General features: G+C 40.4%; 5 protein-coding genes and 1 long non-coding RNA gene across 7 annotated transcripts; 4 read left to right on the top strand and 2 right to left on the bottom strand.

Annotated features, from left to right (window-relative positions):
• Window positions 1-928: 928 nt before the first annotated feature.
• Window positions 929-2,203, top strand: LOC105958902 (WUSCHEL-related homeobox 4). Its single transcript, XM_088813261.1, has 3 exons — window positions 929-1,233; window positions 1,465-1,761; window positions 1,858-2,203. Exons 1-3 carry the CDS (start codon window positions 985-987, stop codon window positions 1,990-1,992), a joined length of 681 nt encoding a protein of 226 aa, XP_088669387.1. The 5' UTR covers window positions 929-984; the 3' UTR covers window positions 1,993-2,203.
• A 2,303-nt stretch (window positions 2,204-4,506) lies between these two features.
• Window positions 4,507-8,142, top strand: LOC105959239 (polyadenylate-binding protein 2). Its single transcript, XM_012983297.2, has 9 exons — window positions 4,507-5,095; window positions 5,450-5,568; window positions 5,698-6,354; window positions 6,440-6,517; window positions 6,610-6,699; window positions 6,898-7,032; window positions 7,152-7,328; window positions 7,415-7,618; window positions 7,708-8,142. The coding sequence occupies exons 1-9, from the start codon at window positions 4,846-4,848 to the stop codon at window positions 7,945-7,947; spliced, it is 1,950 nt and encodes a 649-aa protein (XP_012838751.1). The 5' UTR covers window positions 4,507-4,845; the 3' UTR covers window positions 7,948-8,142.
• A 275-nt stretch (window positions 8,143-8,417) lies between these two features.
• Window positions 8,418-12,893, top strand: LOC105959238 (polyadenylate-binding protein 2). Its single transcript, XM_012983296.2, has 9 exons — window positions 8,418-9,035; window positions 9,618-9,736; window positions 10,213-10,869; window positions 10,983-11,060; window positions 11,146-11,235; window positions 11,552-11,686; window positions 11,852-12,028; window positions 12,124-12,330; window positions 12,414-12,893. Exons 1-9 carry the CDS (start codon window positions 8,777-8,779, stop codon window positions 12,651-12,653), a joined length of 1,962 nt encoding a protein of 653 aa, XP_012838750.2. The 5' UTR covers window positions 8,418-8,776; the 3' UTR covers window positions 12,654-12,893.
• A 57-nt stretch (window positions 12,894-12,950) lies between these two features.
• Window positions 12,951-14,770, bottom strand: LOC105959240 (ferruginol synthase). Its single transcript, XM_012983298.2, has 2 exons — window positions 13,766-14,770; window positions 12,951-13,685 (listed from the first exon to the last, which is right to left on the bottom strand). Exons 1-2 carry the CDS (start codon window positions 14,768-14,770, stop codon window positions 13,089-13,091), a joined length of 1,602 nt encoding a protein of 533 aa, XP_012838752.2. The 3' UTR covers window positions 12,951-13,088.
• On the top strand, window positions 13,802-17,518 carry LOC148765475 (uncharacterized). The gene is made up of 2 exons (XR_016029578.1): window positions 13,802-14,645; window positions 15,053-17,518. It is a non-coding gene; the product is annotated as an uncharacterized LOC148765475 (long non-coding RNA).
• Window positions 14,694-17,352, bottom strand: LOC105959237 (subtilisin-like protease SBT3). 2 transcript variants are annotated; one of them, XM_088813260.1, is made up of 2 exons: window positions 15,132-17,352; window positions 14,694-14,925 (listed from the first exon to the last, which is right to left on the bottom strand). In XM_088813260.1, the coding sequence occupies exons 1-2, from the start codon at window positions 17,350-17,352 to the stop codon at window positions 14,888-14,890; spliced, it is 2,259 nt and encodes a 752-aa protein (XP_088669386.1). In that variant the 3' UTR covers window positions 14,694-14,887. The 2 variants fall into 2 exon arrangements, with proteins under 2 accessions (XP_088669386.1, XP_012838749.2); XM_012983295.2 differs by having other exon boundaries at window positions 14,872-14,925; window positions 15,103-17,352.
• Window positions 17,519-17,804: the final 286 nt, after the last annotated feature.

The raw sequence follows: 17,804 nt of genomic DNA on the forward strand, positions 1-17,804 counted from the left end.
ATATTAATTTGTGGTAGTATTTGAAAAAAAGTATAAAACACAGTGATTAAAAAAGACTGCATTCAGCACACACACACCATATCCGTATCTTGAAAAGGAAAAGAAAAAAAGTGTAGGCAATTTCAAGTATTGGGATTGGAGGAATATATATATATATATATAGTTTTACATTCCTTGTCTATATATATTCTCTACTTTCACATTCATAAAGTGGCACCGAAAAGCATATCTATAGGACAAGTTATCATGAAAGCAAGAATTTTTCACCACTTTGATTAGACCACCCAACCACACACACACTTATTATTACTTACATATATAGATACAAAATAAAGCCCTACCCACCCAACCCAACCCCCAACCCTCATGCATACGTACACTAGATCTAATTATACATTTTTAGTTACATTAGCAGAGTCAGAATCTTAAATTCGGAGGAAGGCCGAATGTATTAAAAAATATTCTGGAGTAACTTGTATTAATATAGATTTATGAAATATTGGAGATCCTTACTCGGGGCTACTTCCTACTTGCATTATGCTGGCTCCGTCACTGTTTAGTTAACTTATAATTTCTTTTTTTTAAACCTAATTTGTTTAATAATTAATTATGAAATCATGAAGAAATTCTTTGTTAGCAAGCTAAGTATGATTAAAGGACAAAACTCTATGTATTTCTTTTCTAAGCTAGACTATCTATTTTAAAGTTTAATTTCTCCCCTGTATCTATAACTTTCCATTAATATTCTTTTGAAGAAATGGAAATCTCAAGTCAACCTCACCTCATCATTTGGTCTTGGTTAATCTTAGCCTCAATCACCACTCTTCTTTTCTTTTCCTTTTTTCACCTTTACCTTTATTTTCCTTTTTTCTCCTCTCTCTCCCTCTAGCAATAACATGATCGATCGGCTTTCTATATATATATATAATATAACCACTGCATTATTTGCCATCAAATGTCACTGTAATAAATAATATAACACGAATGCAAAAATTAAAGGCAATGAATGTGCACAACTTCTCACGTGGCTTTTGGGAGCACGAACCCACCTCCCTCTCCCTCGGCCGCTGCAAGCGGCTGCGCCCTCTCGCACCTAAGCTCGTCTCCACCACCACCGCCGCCACGAAAACCACCGTCGACGCTAATTTTGATCTCAAGAGCTTCATTAGACCTGAAAGTGGCCCCAGAAAACCCGGATCCGAGGATTCTCATCACAAGAAAGAATCTCCTCAGGTAATTCACACACATCTGCACACAATCACACACACATGCAGCGCAGCTGTGCACGTGTGCACATAGAACTACACTCACACATTACACCTTATAGTGCGTGCTGAGAATGAACCACATGTACTCTCTCTCTCTCTCTCTTCCTCACACAATGACAAGTGAGACAAACTGACAAGAGTATATTATATTATATTATATTAAACTAAGTGGGCCACGTGGATTAATGTGATACAGGTGGAGGCGCAGGCGGGAGGGACGAGATGGAACCCAACGCAAGAGCAGATAACAATACTAGAAATGCTGTACAGAGGCGGAATGAGAACACCGAACGCGCAACAAATCGAGCAGATATCCGTCCAGCTGGCCAAGTACGGCAAAATCGAAGGCAAAAACGTGTTTTACTGGTTCCAAAACCACAAAGCTCGCGAGAGGCAGAAGCAGAAGCGCATCACCACCACCACTTGTATTAGTTCATCACCATCTCCTCCTCCTCCATTTATTAGTTCATGCAAATTAATATCCTCTTCGCCGGTAATTTAATTTCAGACCGACCGAAGTTAATAATCTTCTACAACATATGTCACACTTTTTTAATGGAAGCTGATAATATTCTACTGTGTGTTGCAGGAGGAATTTGAGTACTGTACACCGTACAAAAGAAAATGGAGATCATGGGGGTTTGATCAAGAAGAAGAACAAGTGGAAGATAGGACCCTCAACCTCTTCCCTTTGCATCCTGAAGGAATAAAGTTTATGGATTAATTAATTAATTTAATTTTGGAATTATTAATATTCATTTAAATAATTAATGTTTTTCATCTGTATGTATATGTAGTTGGCGCTTCGTTACGTAATTTGTTGCTTCGTTCATTTTTCTTTCTTTACTTTCATTCGAGAAAAAGGAAGAACAACAAGTTGGTTGTACGTACGCGCCATTTTTAATAATTATAATTAATTGCGTTTTCGGGGTTAATGCATATATATGACAATTGACAAGTACTAATGTATACACATAGAAACAAGCATACAAGCTAAGTGAAGTATTAAAATTAAACCATCAATTACTGTAATTAAGGTTGACAACGTAACGAAAGTCCATGCACCTAGTAAACATGACATCTTTCATCGCGGTGCGTTGTTGTTTTTTTTTTTTTTTTTTTTTTTTTTAATTCGGTGCACCTTCGGAGTTTTAGTAATAGAAATATTGAGATGGAGACATGCAATTTTGGTATATAATTGTTATTTAAATCCATGTAATAGTGGTTTGTGTAGGGTTCGGAATATATATATATATATATATATATATATATATATATATATATATATATATATATATATATATATATATATATATATATATATATATAGGTGATGATCGTCTAATTTTGTTTTTGTCGGCAAGCCTCTGGAGTGGGCAATGAATTTGAATTAGTAGAGGCGGTACAAAAATAAAATCAAACATTAAAGGAGAAGCAAAATGGCCCATGGAAGTTGGGCTAACCAAAAAAGCCCCTTATTTCAAATAGCCCATAACTATTGGGCTACCAATTCTTTTCTTTCTTTTTATCCTTTTTCTGATCAAGTTCGAGTTAGTGTCGAACTTCATAGATTATCGAACTGATATTCACGTGCAAATTTGGTTCAGTATAGTAACGAATAGAGTTTGAATGAGCTTTTCCGATCGAACTCAAATCGACTATTGAATAGTTTGGTTTGATTTCCCACCCAACTAGTGATAACTTAATTCATTAGTTGGGCCGCCTATTTTTATGGTCAAGAAATTTACTTGGGCCTTGAAACGTGCTGATCCATAAGCCCCAATTTTATTCCATAGTTTATTACATAATAATATCAACTTTGTGTAGCATCATATTTCTGTACAAAAAAAATAAAAAAAATATATATAATCATTAGATTCTATTCATCACATTAATGTTTTGTTTGAACATAATATTCACTATATTTGTTTTTTGGAAAATTCAGCTGTTAACTTTTTCCTATAAGTATATTTATGTGTTTGCATAAGAGCATCCCACTTTTGGGATGCTATCTGCTAAAAATAAATGATTATACCATTTATGAACGAAAAACTGAACTCCAACAGGAAGGCTAAATTTTAGCTGGTCAGCTAAAATTAATTGTCCAGCTGCTATATATACCAGCTCCTGTTCACATCAGCTAAATGAAAAAATAATAAAATAATAACTAAAGCAGTGGGAGAAAAGGAAACTTCCAAGTATAAAAATTAATTTTGGTTTGTAGAAGAAATGAAACTTCCAGTTACCACGTGCCACATATTTATTCTCAATATATGCTTATAATATTTTATTACCGATATTTAATTTAGAAATTAATTAATTAAATAATTTTTATTTACATTGAGCATTTGACATTATAACTTTCTGATATCTATTTATGATTACTTATTTGGCAGATATAATTTATAAATACCTATTATAATAGAAAAATTGAGAAGTAATTAAATATAATAAATGGTATAAATATAGGTGGTATGATTGGAGTGCAAAATTAAAATTCACTTGCTAAAACACTGTTCCCCACCAATAATAGATATACCATTCGTGTTTTTACCTCACAAGGTTGGAGATGCCCTAAGTTGTAACTTGTATGTAGCACGGACACAGTAATGGTGATACATGGAAATAAACACCTGGGACAATATGTTTAAAAAAAAAAAGGGTTACAAGAATTTGAACTTGGGTAAATATGTCAATTTTTACTATTCAAACATATTTTTAACTTTTTAGAAATTGCAAAATAACCGATAGGGTGTGTCCGGCGAATATCCCCAAATATCCGACACGAAATTTATATGAGACACGAAACACAAAAAAATTAAAGTTTTCGTACTAAAAAGTTTTCGTACTACGTAGTATAGGTTAAACTTATTTATTTCAAGTGGACAATTAAATCCTAAACCTATTTACTATATAGTCCACAAATATGCATCCAAGACACTTGGATCTCAATTAAACTACTACATACAATTATTATATTATCAATTTATCATAAAACTGTTTTTTTTATTTAAATAAAAAATTAACAGGTATTGAATAAAAATAATAAAATAAAATAAAGTATTTTTTAATTATACGGCACGCAATCCTTCTCTAAATCTGACTCCGACGTGGCACTGCACCAGGACTCCTTGCCACACCACACGTGTATTCATCTGTATTATGCCATAAGCCCGACAATCCAATCCGACGGCCACGATTTCATCTTCTATTCCAGACTTAGGGTTTCCTGTCATATATATGTCACCACACTTCTCTCTCTTACCCGAGCGCGGTGCAGTCTTCTCTGCCCTCCCAGTTATCAAAAAAACAAAAAAACCTCCCAAAAAAAAAAAAAGGAAAAAAAAAAAACCCTAAAAAAAATAAAAATTCAATCTTTAGATTGCCCCTTTTCGTTTATAAACCATAAGTTTTAGTCATAACTTTCCTTTTAATCCACATTCTCCACCGAAAAATCCGAATATCCTGCCCCCATTGTTCGTAACTCTGTTAATTAACCCCCCCCAGAGAGAGTCAATAACAAGGAGGAGGACTAAATCTCCCTCGGAAAACAACAATCCTTCCGAAATTAGAACTAATGGCGCAGACTCAGGCGGTGCAGCAGAATTTGTCGGCGGCGGCGACTGGCGGAGCGAATGGGGCGGCGGGAGGACAGTTTCTGTCGACGTCTCTGTACGTGGGCGATTTGGATTTCAATGTGACGGACTCCCAATTGTACGATCTGTTCAATCAGGTCGCCCAGGTTGTCTCTGTTAGGGTTTGCAGAGACCTCAGCACTCGCCGCAGCCTGGGTTATGGTTATGTCAACTACAGCAACCCCCAGGATGGTTAGTATTCTCTACTTTTTTTTCTCTTCTTGAGTTATTTCAGATTTTGTCACCTTAGAAATCTATCGTTACTTGATGATTTGTGTTTGCATGTGTTTTAATTTGTGATGCATCTCGTTAATCTGTGTTTATCTGGTGTTTTTGATATCATGCGGTACGAAAAGTTTTTTTTTTTTTTTTTTCTTTTTTTATATATATATATATATATATTTATATAAAAAAATTCTTATTAAAAGTGATATTTTGATATATGATTGTGAATGTTTGTATCCCTTTAAGTTAATTACACGAATTAAATCATTGTAATGATTAAAAAAATAAATCTTTTACCCGTCGTATTGATTGGGATTACAGCTGCAAGGGCTTTGGAATCGTTGAACTTTGCTCTACTTGGCAACAAGAATATCCGAGTGATGTACTCGCATCGGGACCCAAGCATCCGAAAGAGTGGAACTGCAAATATCTTCATTAAGGTAATTGTCCATTGCCATGTTGACATTAGTTTCTTGATTTATCCGATGTGTTTAACCCATTCTTATTTGTTTTTCTTTGTAGTGTTTTATGCCTTGTGTAGTTATGTAATGCTGAAATTTCTTTTGCAGAATTTGGACAAAGGAATTGATAACAAGTTACTGCACGACACCTTTTCAACCTTTGGGAACATCCTCTCTTGCAAGATTGCGACAGATGGCAATGGCCAATCGAAGGGCTACGGATTCGTACAGTTTGATAGTGAAGAAGGCGCACAAAAGGCCATAGATAAGTTAAACGGCATGCTTTTGAACGACAAGCAAGTGTTTGTTGGTCATTTCCTCCGTAAGCAGGAGCGAGATATTGCGTTTGGCAAGACAAAATTCAACAATGTATTTGTGAAAAATCTTGCCGAGTCTACTACAGATGACGACTTGAAGACAATTTTTGGCGAATATGGTGCAATCACTAGCTCTGTGGTGATGAGGGATTCCGATGGAAAGTCGAGATGTTTCGGATTTGTGAATTTCGAAAATGCTGATGATGCTGCTAAAGCTGTTGAAGCTCTCAACGGGAGGAAATCTGACGACAAGGAGTGGTATGTTGGGAAAGCCCAAAAGAAGTACGAGAGGGAGCAAGAACTGAAGAGTCGATTTGAGCAGACCGCTAGGGAAGCCGTCGACAAATTTCAAGGGGTTAATTTATATATTAAAAACTTGGATGATAGCATCGATGACGAAAAGCTGAAAGAGATGTTTTCAGAGTTTGGTACTATCACTTCTTGCAAGGTAGAGATGTTTGGACTTAAATTTATTGCTATTTTTCCGTCATCAAATAGTTAGCTTTCGGCTGATTTATGTCTTGGGATTGTAGGTTATGCGGGATCCGAGCGGGATAAGCCGAGGGTCTGGATTCGTTGCATTTTCGTCTCAAGAAGAAGCTTCTAGAGCAGTGAGTTGTTATCTAACAGCAATTTTTTTACGTCATTTCCTGGATTTATGTATGAGCTGATTACAAACTATTCGGTTTTCACCTTTTTTTAGCTTACCGATATGAACGGGAAGATGGTGATTAGCAAGCCACTGTATGTTGCGGTTGCACAGCGTAAAGAAGATAGAAGAGCAAGGTTACAGGTAAAATACGTCTTGTGAAATACACTGTAGATGAAATCTGAAACAGGTTTCCTCGTTAATTTCATTTACCCCGTTTTACAGCCAGGTCGTAATTACTGCAATAGTTTCGGCTATTTTATTTATTGCCGTCTGAACCCCGGAATGCTATTAAGAAAAAAATAAGATTGTAACAAGTTGCGCAAATTATCTGAATTGCAGGCCCAGTTTTCACAGATGAGGCCTGTTGCAATTCCACCGTCGATTGCTCCTCGTATGCCGATGTACCCTCCCGGTGCTCCTGCTATGGGTCAACAGCTGTTTTACGGTCAAGGTCCTGCCATGATTCCTCCTCAGGTAAACAGTTGCTCTCTCGACTTCACTCCGTTCTCGATTCGAGTCGAGTTCAGTTTATGCTGCTTGAACAAAAATACTTTTTACGTTCTGTAATAATAATACTTTTGAAAATTTTCCAGGCTGGATTTGGTTATCAGCAGCAGCTTGTTCCCGGAATGCGCCCTGGAGGTGCACCAATGCCGAATTTCTTTATGCCGATGGTCCAGCAAGGCCAGCAGGGCCCACGTCCAGGTGGCAGGCGAGGACCTGGCCCCATGCAACAAACTCAGCAGCCTGTACCGCTCATGCAGCAACAAGTCAGTTGTTTCTATTTTGCACATTTTTTTTCCTCGTAAACGTTTAGTTAAAATCATGCTGAATATGATTTGTTATTAATTTGCAGATGGTACCAAGGGGTAGAATGTACCGTTACCCTACAGGTCGAGACGGGCCCATGCCAGGTGTCGGTGGAGGAATGCTTTCCGTACCATACGACATGGGCGGCATGCTTCCTCGCGACTCTGCTCCTATTCAACCGCAACAGCCTATGCCAATCACCGCTCTCGCAACAGCACTTGCTAACGCAACTCCCGAACAACAGAGGATTGTAAGCATTACTATTCATTATTATTCCGACTAATATAAAATTGCGTAATTCGTTTTCTTTGAATAATTTTCAATTTTTTTTGCGGGTAGATGCTGGGGGAAAACTTGTACCCACTGGTTGACCAGCTGGAGCACGAGCATGCAGCGAAAGTGACGGGGATGCTTCTGGAGATGGACCAGACGGAGGTTCTGCATTTGCTGGAATCGCCCGACGCGTTGAAAGCTAAGGTTAACGAAGCTATGGATGTTCTTAAGAATGTTCAGCAGCAGGCTAGTAGCCCTTCCGACCAACTTGCTTCTCTCTCACTCAATGAGAATCTTGTTTCTTGAAGCTGTCTCTCTCTCTCTTGAGTGTTTTAAGTGATTACAGATTTGGCTCTGCCCATCCGAGTCAACTCAACTCGTTTTGCTAGTGAGGGTACTAAATTTTGGTTGATTTTTTTTTTTGACTTTTAGGTTTTTGAATTTGACTTTTCTTTTTTGGTTTCCAAATACTTTCATTTATTTATTTATTTATTTTGAAAATGGTATTCATGTTTGTTTATTTTAATTAATGCTTATTGTTGGGGAACTTGGACATCATGTTCTTAAATTTCAAACAACACTTGACATAGTAATTAAAGTGGGATATACTTTGGAATAGTATTAATAAAATTATAAAAAAAATGATTTTGTACGAATAGAAAATATGACCAATGAATTATGACATCTCAATTAAAAGTAATCTAATCAAAGATTAAAAAAGAAAAAGAAAAAAAAAGAGATTTTCATATAATTATTAATTTATTATTAATATAATTATATACTACAACAACATCTTTCTCTAAATTTGTCTACGTAATACACAACTCATTCTCATGCCCCACGTGTGTACATCTCGTGTTTCAATAGGATCGAGACTCCGATTTAACGGCCACGATTTCACCTCTTTCCAGCTAGGGTTTCCTGCATCATATAAATTGCTGCACAGTTCACCTTCTTCCCCGAGTGCGGTGCAGTACTCTGCCCTCCCAAAGGAAAAAAAAAACCCCCAAAAATTTCTTCTCATTTTTCCATATCCTTTGATCTACCATTAATTTTATTCCCCGCTTTATCATTCATCTCTATCTTAAATTAAAACCCCAAAAAACAAACAAAAAAAGGAAAAAATCTAGTTCAAATGGCGCAGATGCAGGTGCAGCAACAGAATGTGGCGGCGGCTGGGCCCAACGGAGCGGCGGCTCCCGGTGGAGCGGCGTCTGGACAGTTTCTGTCGACGTCTCTGTATGTGGGTGACTTGGACTTCAGCGTGACGGACTCCCAGCTCTACGATACGTTCAATCAGGTCGGTCAGGTGGTTTCGGTTAGGGTTTGTCGAGATCTCAGCACTCGCCGCAGCCTTGGCTATGGTTACGTCAACTACAGCAACCCCCAGGATGGTTAGTGCATTCGTGTTGCCTTTAGATTCCTGACAAACTGCTGCTTTATTAGAATCCATCGTTGCCTGATATAAATTTGCGTTGTTTGTCAGTGTTGCATGTGATTAATTGTGAATTTTGTGATGCATTTGATGAATTAGTGGGGTACATTGTGTTCTCAGATGCTTTTGTGCTGTTTACCTATTGCTCTATGGTGTAATTTATGGATGAAATAGCAAAACATCCTCCTTTAGAGACAAAATATTGGCCTTGTTGTATCCACTCGTAAATTGTTTTTGTCAAATTAATTGAACCACCCAAGCATTCTTTTGGAGTTCTCTATATTCAGTTGTGGTGGTTAAGTTCGCCCTCGTCCCATGTTGGGCAAATAAACAAGCAGCTCAGAAGCATGATAAAAGGAAATAAAAATCCAAATTTTAGCCAAGAGTTAATGGATTTTTAAATATTGTCCCACAAAAAATAAAACTAATAGTTGGTAGTAGGAAGGCATAGATATACTTTTCACCTGAAAGATTACACTTTTCACCTTAAAGATTATAATTTTACCCCGTCTGATGCTTTTCCTATTACCTGGGCATTCAGCTGCAAGAGCTTTGGAAGCTTTGAACTTCACTCCGCTCAACAACAAGGTGATCCGAGTCATGTATTCTCATCGGGACCCAAGCATTCGGAAAAGTGGGACAGCAAATATATTTATCAAGGTGATTGTCTCTTTATTCTTGTTTCCATTCGTTTGATATACTCCCTTTCATGATTGCTGATCTCTTGTCATGGTCCCTTTCATATTTCATTCTAATAAAAAGTTGTTGACATGTTTCTTCTTTGCGAAATGGATGTTATATGATTAGAGCAAGAATTTTAGACTGAGATTGTTGGTTATTGTCTGCATGTTTATAGGATTGTGGACGGCTATTCATTTATTTGTCATCTTAATTTATAATTTATTTCTTGCACTTCAACCATGTCCATGATGATATAACACTCTTACTGAGGTGGAGTATAGATATCCAGCCAACTGCCGTATATCCCTGTGTTACATTACTTCTATCAGTGCACCTGGGATTTGTTGTTTGTTTCTTCAACCACTTCCACATGATATTCTTCTTGTAGTTATTTCCATCGACTGTTCCATGTCTATGCTTTGTGTAGTAATGTTCTGTGAAAATTTATTTTGCAGAATTTGGACAAAGGAATTGACAACAAGTCACTGCATGACACCTTCTCAACCTTTGGAAACATCCTCTCTTGCAAGATTGCAACAGATGCTAATGGCCAATCAAAGGGCTATGGATTTGTACAATTTGATAGCGAAGAAGGTGCACAAAAAGCCATAGATAAGTTAGATGGCATGCTTTTGAATGATAAGCAGGTGTATGTTGGGCATTTCCTCCGCAAGCAGGAGCGAGATACTGAATTTAACAAGACAAAGTTCAACAATGTCTTTGTGAAAAATCTTGCTGAGTCTACTACAGATGATGATTTGAAGACAGCTTTTGGTGAATATGGAACAATCACTAGTTCCGTGGTGATGAGGGATGCCGATGGGAAGTCCAGATGTTTTGGATTTGTCAATTTTGAGAACGTTGATGATGCTGCCAAAGCTGTTGAAGCTCTCAACGGGAAGAAAATTGATGATAAGGAGTGGTTTGTTGGGAAAGCCCAGAAGAAGTCTGAGAGAGAGCAAGAACTTAAAAGTAAATTTGAGCAAACTTCCAGGGAAGCTGTTGAAAAATTTCAAGGAGTTAATTTATATGTTAAGAACTTGGATGACGGCATTGATGATGAGAAGCTGAAAGAACTGTTCGCCGAGTTTGGTACCATCACATCATGCAAGGTAGTTTTATATGTGCTCATTACAGCAGATATGTTTAGACTCAAATATATAGCTTTTGAACCCCCATCATTTTGCTACCTTGCTTGAGTATTTATTTTTATCTTGGATTTCAGGTTATGCGTGATCCTAGTGGGATAAGCAGAGGATCTGGATTTGTTGCCTTTTCATCCGCGGAAGAAGCTTCCCGTGCTGTGAGTTGATATCTTACGATAAACTTATTGATGACATTTATTTAATTAATCTCTGAGCTGATTATGATCGTTATTGTCGTTCTAGCTTTCTGATATGAATGGGAAAATGGTGGTCAGCAAGCCACTCTATGTTGCGCTTGCACAGCGGAAAGAAGAACGAAGAGCAAGATTGCAGGTAAATTATATTTGAGATATATACATTTCGTTCTTCGAGTAGTAGTTGAAGAAAGAGACATTCATGCAATATGCCAGAGTGGGTCCGGCAGGATCCTTTGTTGGTGGTTGTTAAGTTCGGACAGCCAAATTTCGTACTTTTTTTTATTTTAGTTAGTACATCAATGATTAGTTTTTTTTTCTTCTAAAATTGGTTTCCTTTATGGAACACGAATGCTGAGTCAGAGTCATATAACGAGCTTGAATGTTGAGTCATAGTTAGTGTTCTAGTTTATATTATTTTCATTAGCTGACTACAATCTGTTTGCGAAAAGCAGGCTCAGTTTTCACAGATGAGACCTATTGCAATGGCACCATCAATTGCTCCTCGTATGCCAATGTATCCTCCTGGTGCTCCTGGAATTGGGCAGCAGATGTTTTATGGTCAAGGCCCTGCTATGATTCCTCCACAGGTGACAATTCTCCTTTGAGTTTAACCTCAATCCTGTAGCTATTTAATACTCTATTCATCTACTACAATTGCTCTAGAGTTGTTTGCGTAGATTCAAATATTGCATAAAATATTTGTCCACGAACGCAAACTGATTTTGGTACCTCCTTTCCTAAAAAAATTCCAGGCTGGATTTGGTTATCAGCAGCAGCTTGTTCCTGGAATGCGTCCCGGTGGTGGGCCCCTGCCGAATTTTTTTATGCCGATGGTCCAACAGGGCCAGCAGGGGCCACGTCCGGGTGGCAGACGGGGATCTGGTCCTGTACAACAGACTCAGCAGCCTGTTCCACTTATGCAGCAACAAGTCAGTTTTTTTTTTCTGTTTTCCAGATTATTGTTTTGTTACTTTTGCAAACCTTTACTTAAAAATGCTGAGTATGATTTGTTATTATTTTGCAGATGGTACCAAGGGGTAGAATGTTCCGTTATCCTCAGGGTCGCGATGGGCCCATGCCAGGTGTCGGTGGAGGAATGCTTTCTGTTCCATACGACATGGGTAGTGGCATGCTTCCTCGTGATTCTGCTCCTATTCAACAACAGCAGCCTATGCCTATCACTGCTCTCGCTACCGCACTTGCTAATGCAACTTCTGACCAGCAGAGAACTGTAAGCACTAGTATAAATTCCACTTATCATTTAAGAACAAAAATCGTATAACGGCGTGCCTAATTTGCAATTTATGTGGTTAGATGTTGGGCGAGAACTTGTACCCACTAGTTGACCAGCTGGAGCACGAGCATGCTGCGAAAGTGACGGGTATGCTTTTGGAGATGGACCAGACGGAGGTTCTGCATTTGCTGGAATCGCCAGACGCTTTGAAAGCTAAGGTTAACGAAGCTATGGATGTCTTAAGGAATGTTCAGCAGCAAGCCAACGGCCCAGCCGACCAACTCGCCTCTCTGTCGCTCAATGACACCCTTGTCTCTTAGTGTTTTAAGATACGGCCATGTGGCCTATCTAAGACGACTTTTTTGCTAGTCAGGGTACTAAATTTTTGATAATATCTAGGTGGTTCTTGATTGAGAGATTCTTTTTATTTTTTTGCTTCCTGAATCGATTTTTGTTTCCTTTTGAATTTCTTAGATGCTTGCTGTTTTTTGATTATCTTGGAGTTCAGTTTATCGGATTATAATTTATTTCGGCAATGTTTGATTACCTTCTCATTTCAATTCGATTCTTTCCGTGATAGAGGATTCATTCTATTTGAGGGTCTGATTGAGTTTCAGTAAACCTACTAACAAAATTGAAATTGATAAAATGCATTTAGGATAAAGAACAACATTGTAGACCAAGCTAATCTTGAAAATTCTTGAATTAAGCGTAGGAAGAGAGAGTACATTGGGTGATGACAAACTTTCTGTGATTCACACCTTGGTTGGAATAGCCTCGAGGGGAACTGCCTTATGCAGCGAAAGTCCAAACTTCTCCTCCGTATCCAGTTTCACCCCCGCCTCGAGTTTCCAATCAAAGTTATGAATCAAAGAAGCCACCGTAAGATGCAGCATTCGATCAACCAGAGGCAAACCCGGGCACATCCTTCTCCCCGACCCAAACGGAATAAGCTCAAAATCTTGTCCCTTGAAGTCCACTTTGCTGTCCAGAAATCGTTCGGGCTCAAATGAATCTGGATTCGACCAAATGCTCGAATCTCTACCAATAGCCCAAACATTAACAAGTATCTGCGTGTCTTTGGGGATCGTATAGCCGTTGATTTCAACATCATCTTCTGCCTTGTGCGGTATTAAAAGCGGCCCCCCTGGGTGGTACCGAAATGTTTCTTTAACCAGAGCTCGTAAATATGGGAGTTTCGATATGTCGGATTCTTGGACTTGTTTGTTTTTGCCAATCAAAGTAGTTAGCTCATTTTTGGCACTGGCCATCTTTTCGGGGTTGAGGAGTAATTCCGTCATCGCCCATTCTACCGTGCTCGATGTTGTGTCTGTTCCTGCAACGAATAAGTCCTAATAAGAAGAACAATTAGTGAGATTTCTTTGCAATGCTATCAAAATTAAGAGATGTAATTTATTTCTTTAGTTCTTACCACAAGAAGATGTTTGATATCTTTGCAAGTCAAATCGTAGTCGGTTCCTTGGCTGAGATCAAATAGTGTTTCTAGCAGATCATTTTTCCTTGAAGATCCAACGGTCCGCCTTGATTCCAATCTTTGATTGATTATGTCTTCAAACAACCCAAGCAGTTTCCCAAAGTAAAATTCAGCCTTCTTCTGAATACCTTGTGGATCGAACCGTTTGAAAATTGGGAAGAAATCGGCGAGATTTGGGGTACCTAAAATCTTCGCCACACCTTCAATTGTCTCCTTTAAATCCTGTGTAGCATCTGAATCGAAATCGGTGAAATCAACCGAGAAAAGTGTGGCCGACATTAGATTCAGCGAGGTTATGAACGCCGCCTCGCCGATGTTCACGGCTCGGCCATCTCCTCCTCCTCCTCCGCCGCCGCCGCAACAATTGCTCACGTAGTCGCACAGTTTCTGCAACTTCTCCCGCCGGAGTGCTTGGCTTTCGTCCAGGCGATGGGTGGAGAACATGTGTTCTCGGCATATTTTGCGTTTCTTCCGCCACTCGATTCCGGCTGGCAGGTAGGCGATCGAGATGTTGTGGTGGTCGTGGACTTGGGCGGCGGCGCCGATGATTCGGCCGGAGAAAACCTGGTCGTGCTTCTGCAGTACTTCTCTTGCGATTTCCGGCGACGACACGACGACTGTGTAAACACTTCCGAGATGGAGAGACATTAAAGGGCCGTAAGTTTTGGAGAGGTTGGCGAACGATTGGTGAGGATTCAGACCGAGCTGGGGAATATTGCCGACGATCGGAAACCTGTAAGGTCCTGGTGGAAGCTTGGCTGAGCTCGGCCGCCGCCGTGAATTTGACCGGAATACATGAACCGCCGCCCAAAGCACGGTAAATAGAATAATCAAAAGAGTTATAAACCCCATTTCGTCTCTCTCACACACACACACACACGCACTGCACTCAAATTCTATATATACTAATTGAACGCATACAAATATACAACATTTATTCATTAATTAATTCAAAACTAAAAAATGTGCACCATTTTTCATTTTCTTTTCTCTTAACCGGTAGCACGTTCCGGGGCTCACTCGCCGATGCCGCCAATTCCGTGTATTAAAATAATCGTGCTATACACGCGCCCAAGTGAATGGATTATTTATAAATTCTGCAGCAAAATTATTACAGTCTCGTTTGAGTTGAAGCAATATAGATTCATCTCATTGATTCATTCATTCATATAACCGTCTCCCATTAATGACGTCATATTTAGAATTATTACACGAATTTTGCAGAAAATATAATCAATGATCAAAGACTAATCCTCCTGAACATTCGACGTTACCTGAATAGGACTCCTCACACTGTACTTACCTGTCTCATCGGTCCAAGTGATCGAACCCGGCGTCGCCGGCGGGAAAAATCCCGCAAGATAACGAATCGACAAAGAATAACTCAACTTCTCGTACTTTTCTCGAAACACCAACGTCTTCGGCCTAACCCGAACCGTTGCATTCGATGGAGCTTCGACTTTAACTCTATAAGTGGCCCCACCTTTCCCTACATTCGTAAGAGTCCTCTTGAACGACCTCGTTAATCTCCGCCCCGTTTGTGCAAACTCGTAAAGAGCTATAAAAGACGGGTAGTTCAGGTCGGGATACGGAGTCGAACAGTTGAAGTTGGATCTCGTGATTGTTTCTGTTTGCTCGCGGGTGAAATTCATGGAACAGACGAGATTCACGAGGTCTTGTGTGGAGGCATCGTAGATTAGGCCCGGATTGAGGGCCCGGTTCGGGTCGACCTGGCCCGACCCGATACCCGTGGGTACCGCGAGCATACGGTCCACTTCCTTGATTGGCTGGTTGGTGTTGTCGAGTGGATTGGCGGTTGTCATCATTGCGGATTGAATAGCCGCCGGAGACCAGTCGGGGTGGGCGGATTTGAGGAGGGCGGCAACTCCGGCGATGTGTGGGCAAGCCATTGATGTGCCGGACAAGAGAGTGTAGTCAGTTGACAGGTATAAGTTCTTGCCGATTCTTTCTGTAGGGTTCGCGTGAGGGCTGTAGGCTGCTAAGATCAGAACTCCCGGTGCCATAATATCGGGCTTTAGTATGGGTGGGTAGCTTCTTGCGGGGCCCCTCGAGGAGTCGTCGGAGAGTGCCGGAGCGGCGACCGGAGATTTTGCCCCGATGATTGTCTGTTGGAAAACTATGGTTGCTGTTGGTTCGGCGGTGTTGGATATGTAATCGATCACGTGTTGTGCTTCTGCGGGTGTGATTACGACTCCTGGGGCGGGGAATAGGGTTGATCGGAAAATGCGGATATCTTCGGAGATGATGATGGCTGCTCCGACGTTTTCTGCCCTCGATAGATACCCCATTGTGGAGTCGAAGTAGGAATTTTCGATTGTTAGATTGCACACGATTATGCTGCCGAACCGTGCTGATGCTAGTAGTTCGTCGGAGTTGCAGGCGGAGAACGTCTCGTTGTAGACGAGGGGGGTGTTTCTGAATATGGCTCTCGCCGGAAAAGTGGTCCACCCGGTGATGGTTTTCCCGTTTCCGAGAGTCAACGTCCCGGCGAACCACCGGTCGACGGTGCCCGACGCGACAACCACTGCCCACGGGATTCCGGATCTTAGAGTCGCGAAGGAGGGGCCGCGATTCCCGGCGGAGAGACAAACGACGATTCCCTTTTTTCTCGCGCCGAAACTGGCTATTGAGAGAGCGTTCTCGTACAGATTAGTGCTGCGGTCGCTTAGAGAAATGGACAGTATGTCGACCCCGTCGGCGACGGCCTGGTCGATTCCGGCGATTAGGTCGGAGGTGACCCCGCCGTCCCAGAGGACTTTGTACACCGCTATTCTGGCGCGTGGGGCCACCCCTCTCGCAGTTCCGGCCGCGTAGCCGAAGAACGAAACGCCGTCGACGTAGTTTCCGGCAGCGATGGAGGCAGTGTGCGTCCCGTGACCGTCTATGTCTCTAGCAGAATACATAGGTATCGCGACACCTGGATTCGCCGCTCGAAGTCCTTCACGGAAATATCTAGCTCCGATGATTTTCCTGTTGCACGACGAGGAATTGAACTCTTCGCCCTCTTCGCAGATACCCTTCCACCTTGTAGGTATTTCCGTCATTCCGTCGTCCCTAAAGCTCGGACTTTCAGGCCAAATGCCAGTGTCGATAACTCCGATTATGACATCTTTGCCGTAGTTGGAAGCCGGCCACAGACCGGTAGCGGAGTTGAGAGAGAGGAATTTAGACGAATGGGTGGTGTCTGCCGTGACAACACCATCTTCAAAAGCCGAAAGGAACCCCTGTGATTTCTTTACAGCTTCCAGTTCATCTTCAGACAACACCGCACTGAATCCATGGAAGGCATTGTCGTAAGTGTAGATAATCTTCGATTCGGGTTCGTCGAGTGATTTAGCAGATTTGAGCATGGAAGAATACCAATGATGGTGGCTCGAAAATGCCTTTGGCATGGAGAATTTGTCCATGTGGACAATATATGTCGATCTTTCTGCCGACACATCATCGGCCAATAGAAATATCGAGACAAGAATTAGAGGAACCGCCATAACGAGAAGCTCCATTATTTTTTCACTCAGTGGTAGATGCTTCTAGACCAGTCTGCTATATAATAAATTTTATTACAAGGCAGCTACTTACTTTCTTTGCAATATTTCTAGTGACTGTAATAAGGTAGAAGAAACACCGACAAGAGGATTTATTGCAATGGCCCCATTTCCACCTTCCAAATCTAGCTACATGCAAGACTGTGTGTATTGAAAGCCACACATTTGAGTAAGTATATCTATATCTATATAGGATATGGATCAGTTTAAATATCCCATAAATTGAAGGGGTATGTACCCCCATGTGCAAGATACAGAATATATATTTATTAGGTGTATATTGAATTCAAACATCAAGTTGCTCCCCAACTGTAGATTTATTTGGATCCTCAGTAAAAAAACTTTTCACTCAGGCATTTCAACATACACCTTTGAGCAACAGTTTTTCGAATCGTGATTTAGAAGAAAAC

The sequence above is a fragment of the Erythranthe guttata genome, chromosome 14 (assembly GCF_056151865.1).
Source record: "Erythranthe guttata isolate IM_541 chromosome 14, IM_541, whole genome shotgun sequence".
Taxonomy (NCBI): domain Eukaryota; kingdom Viridiplantae; phylum Streptophyta; class Magnoliopsida; order Lamiales; family Phrymaceae; genus Erythranthe; species Erythranthe guttata.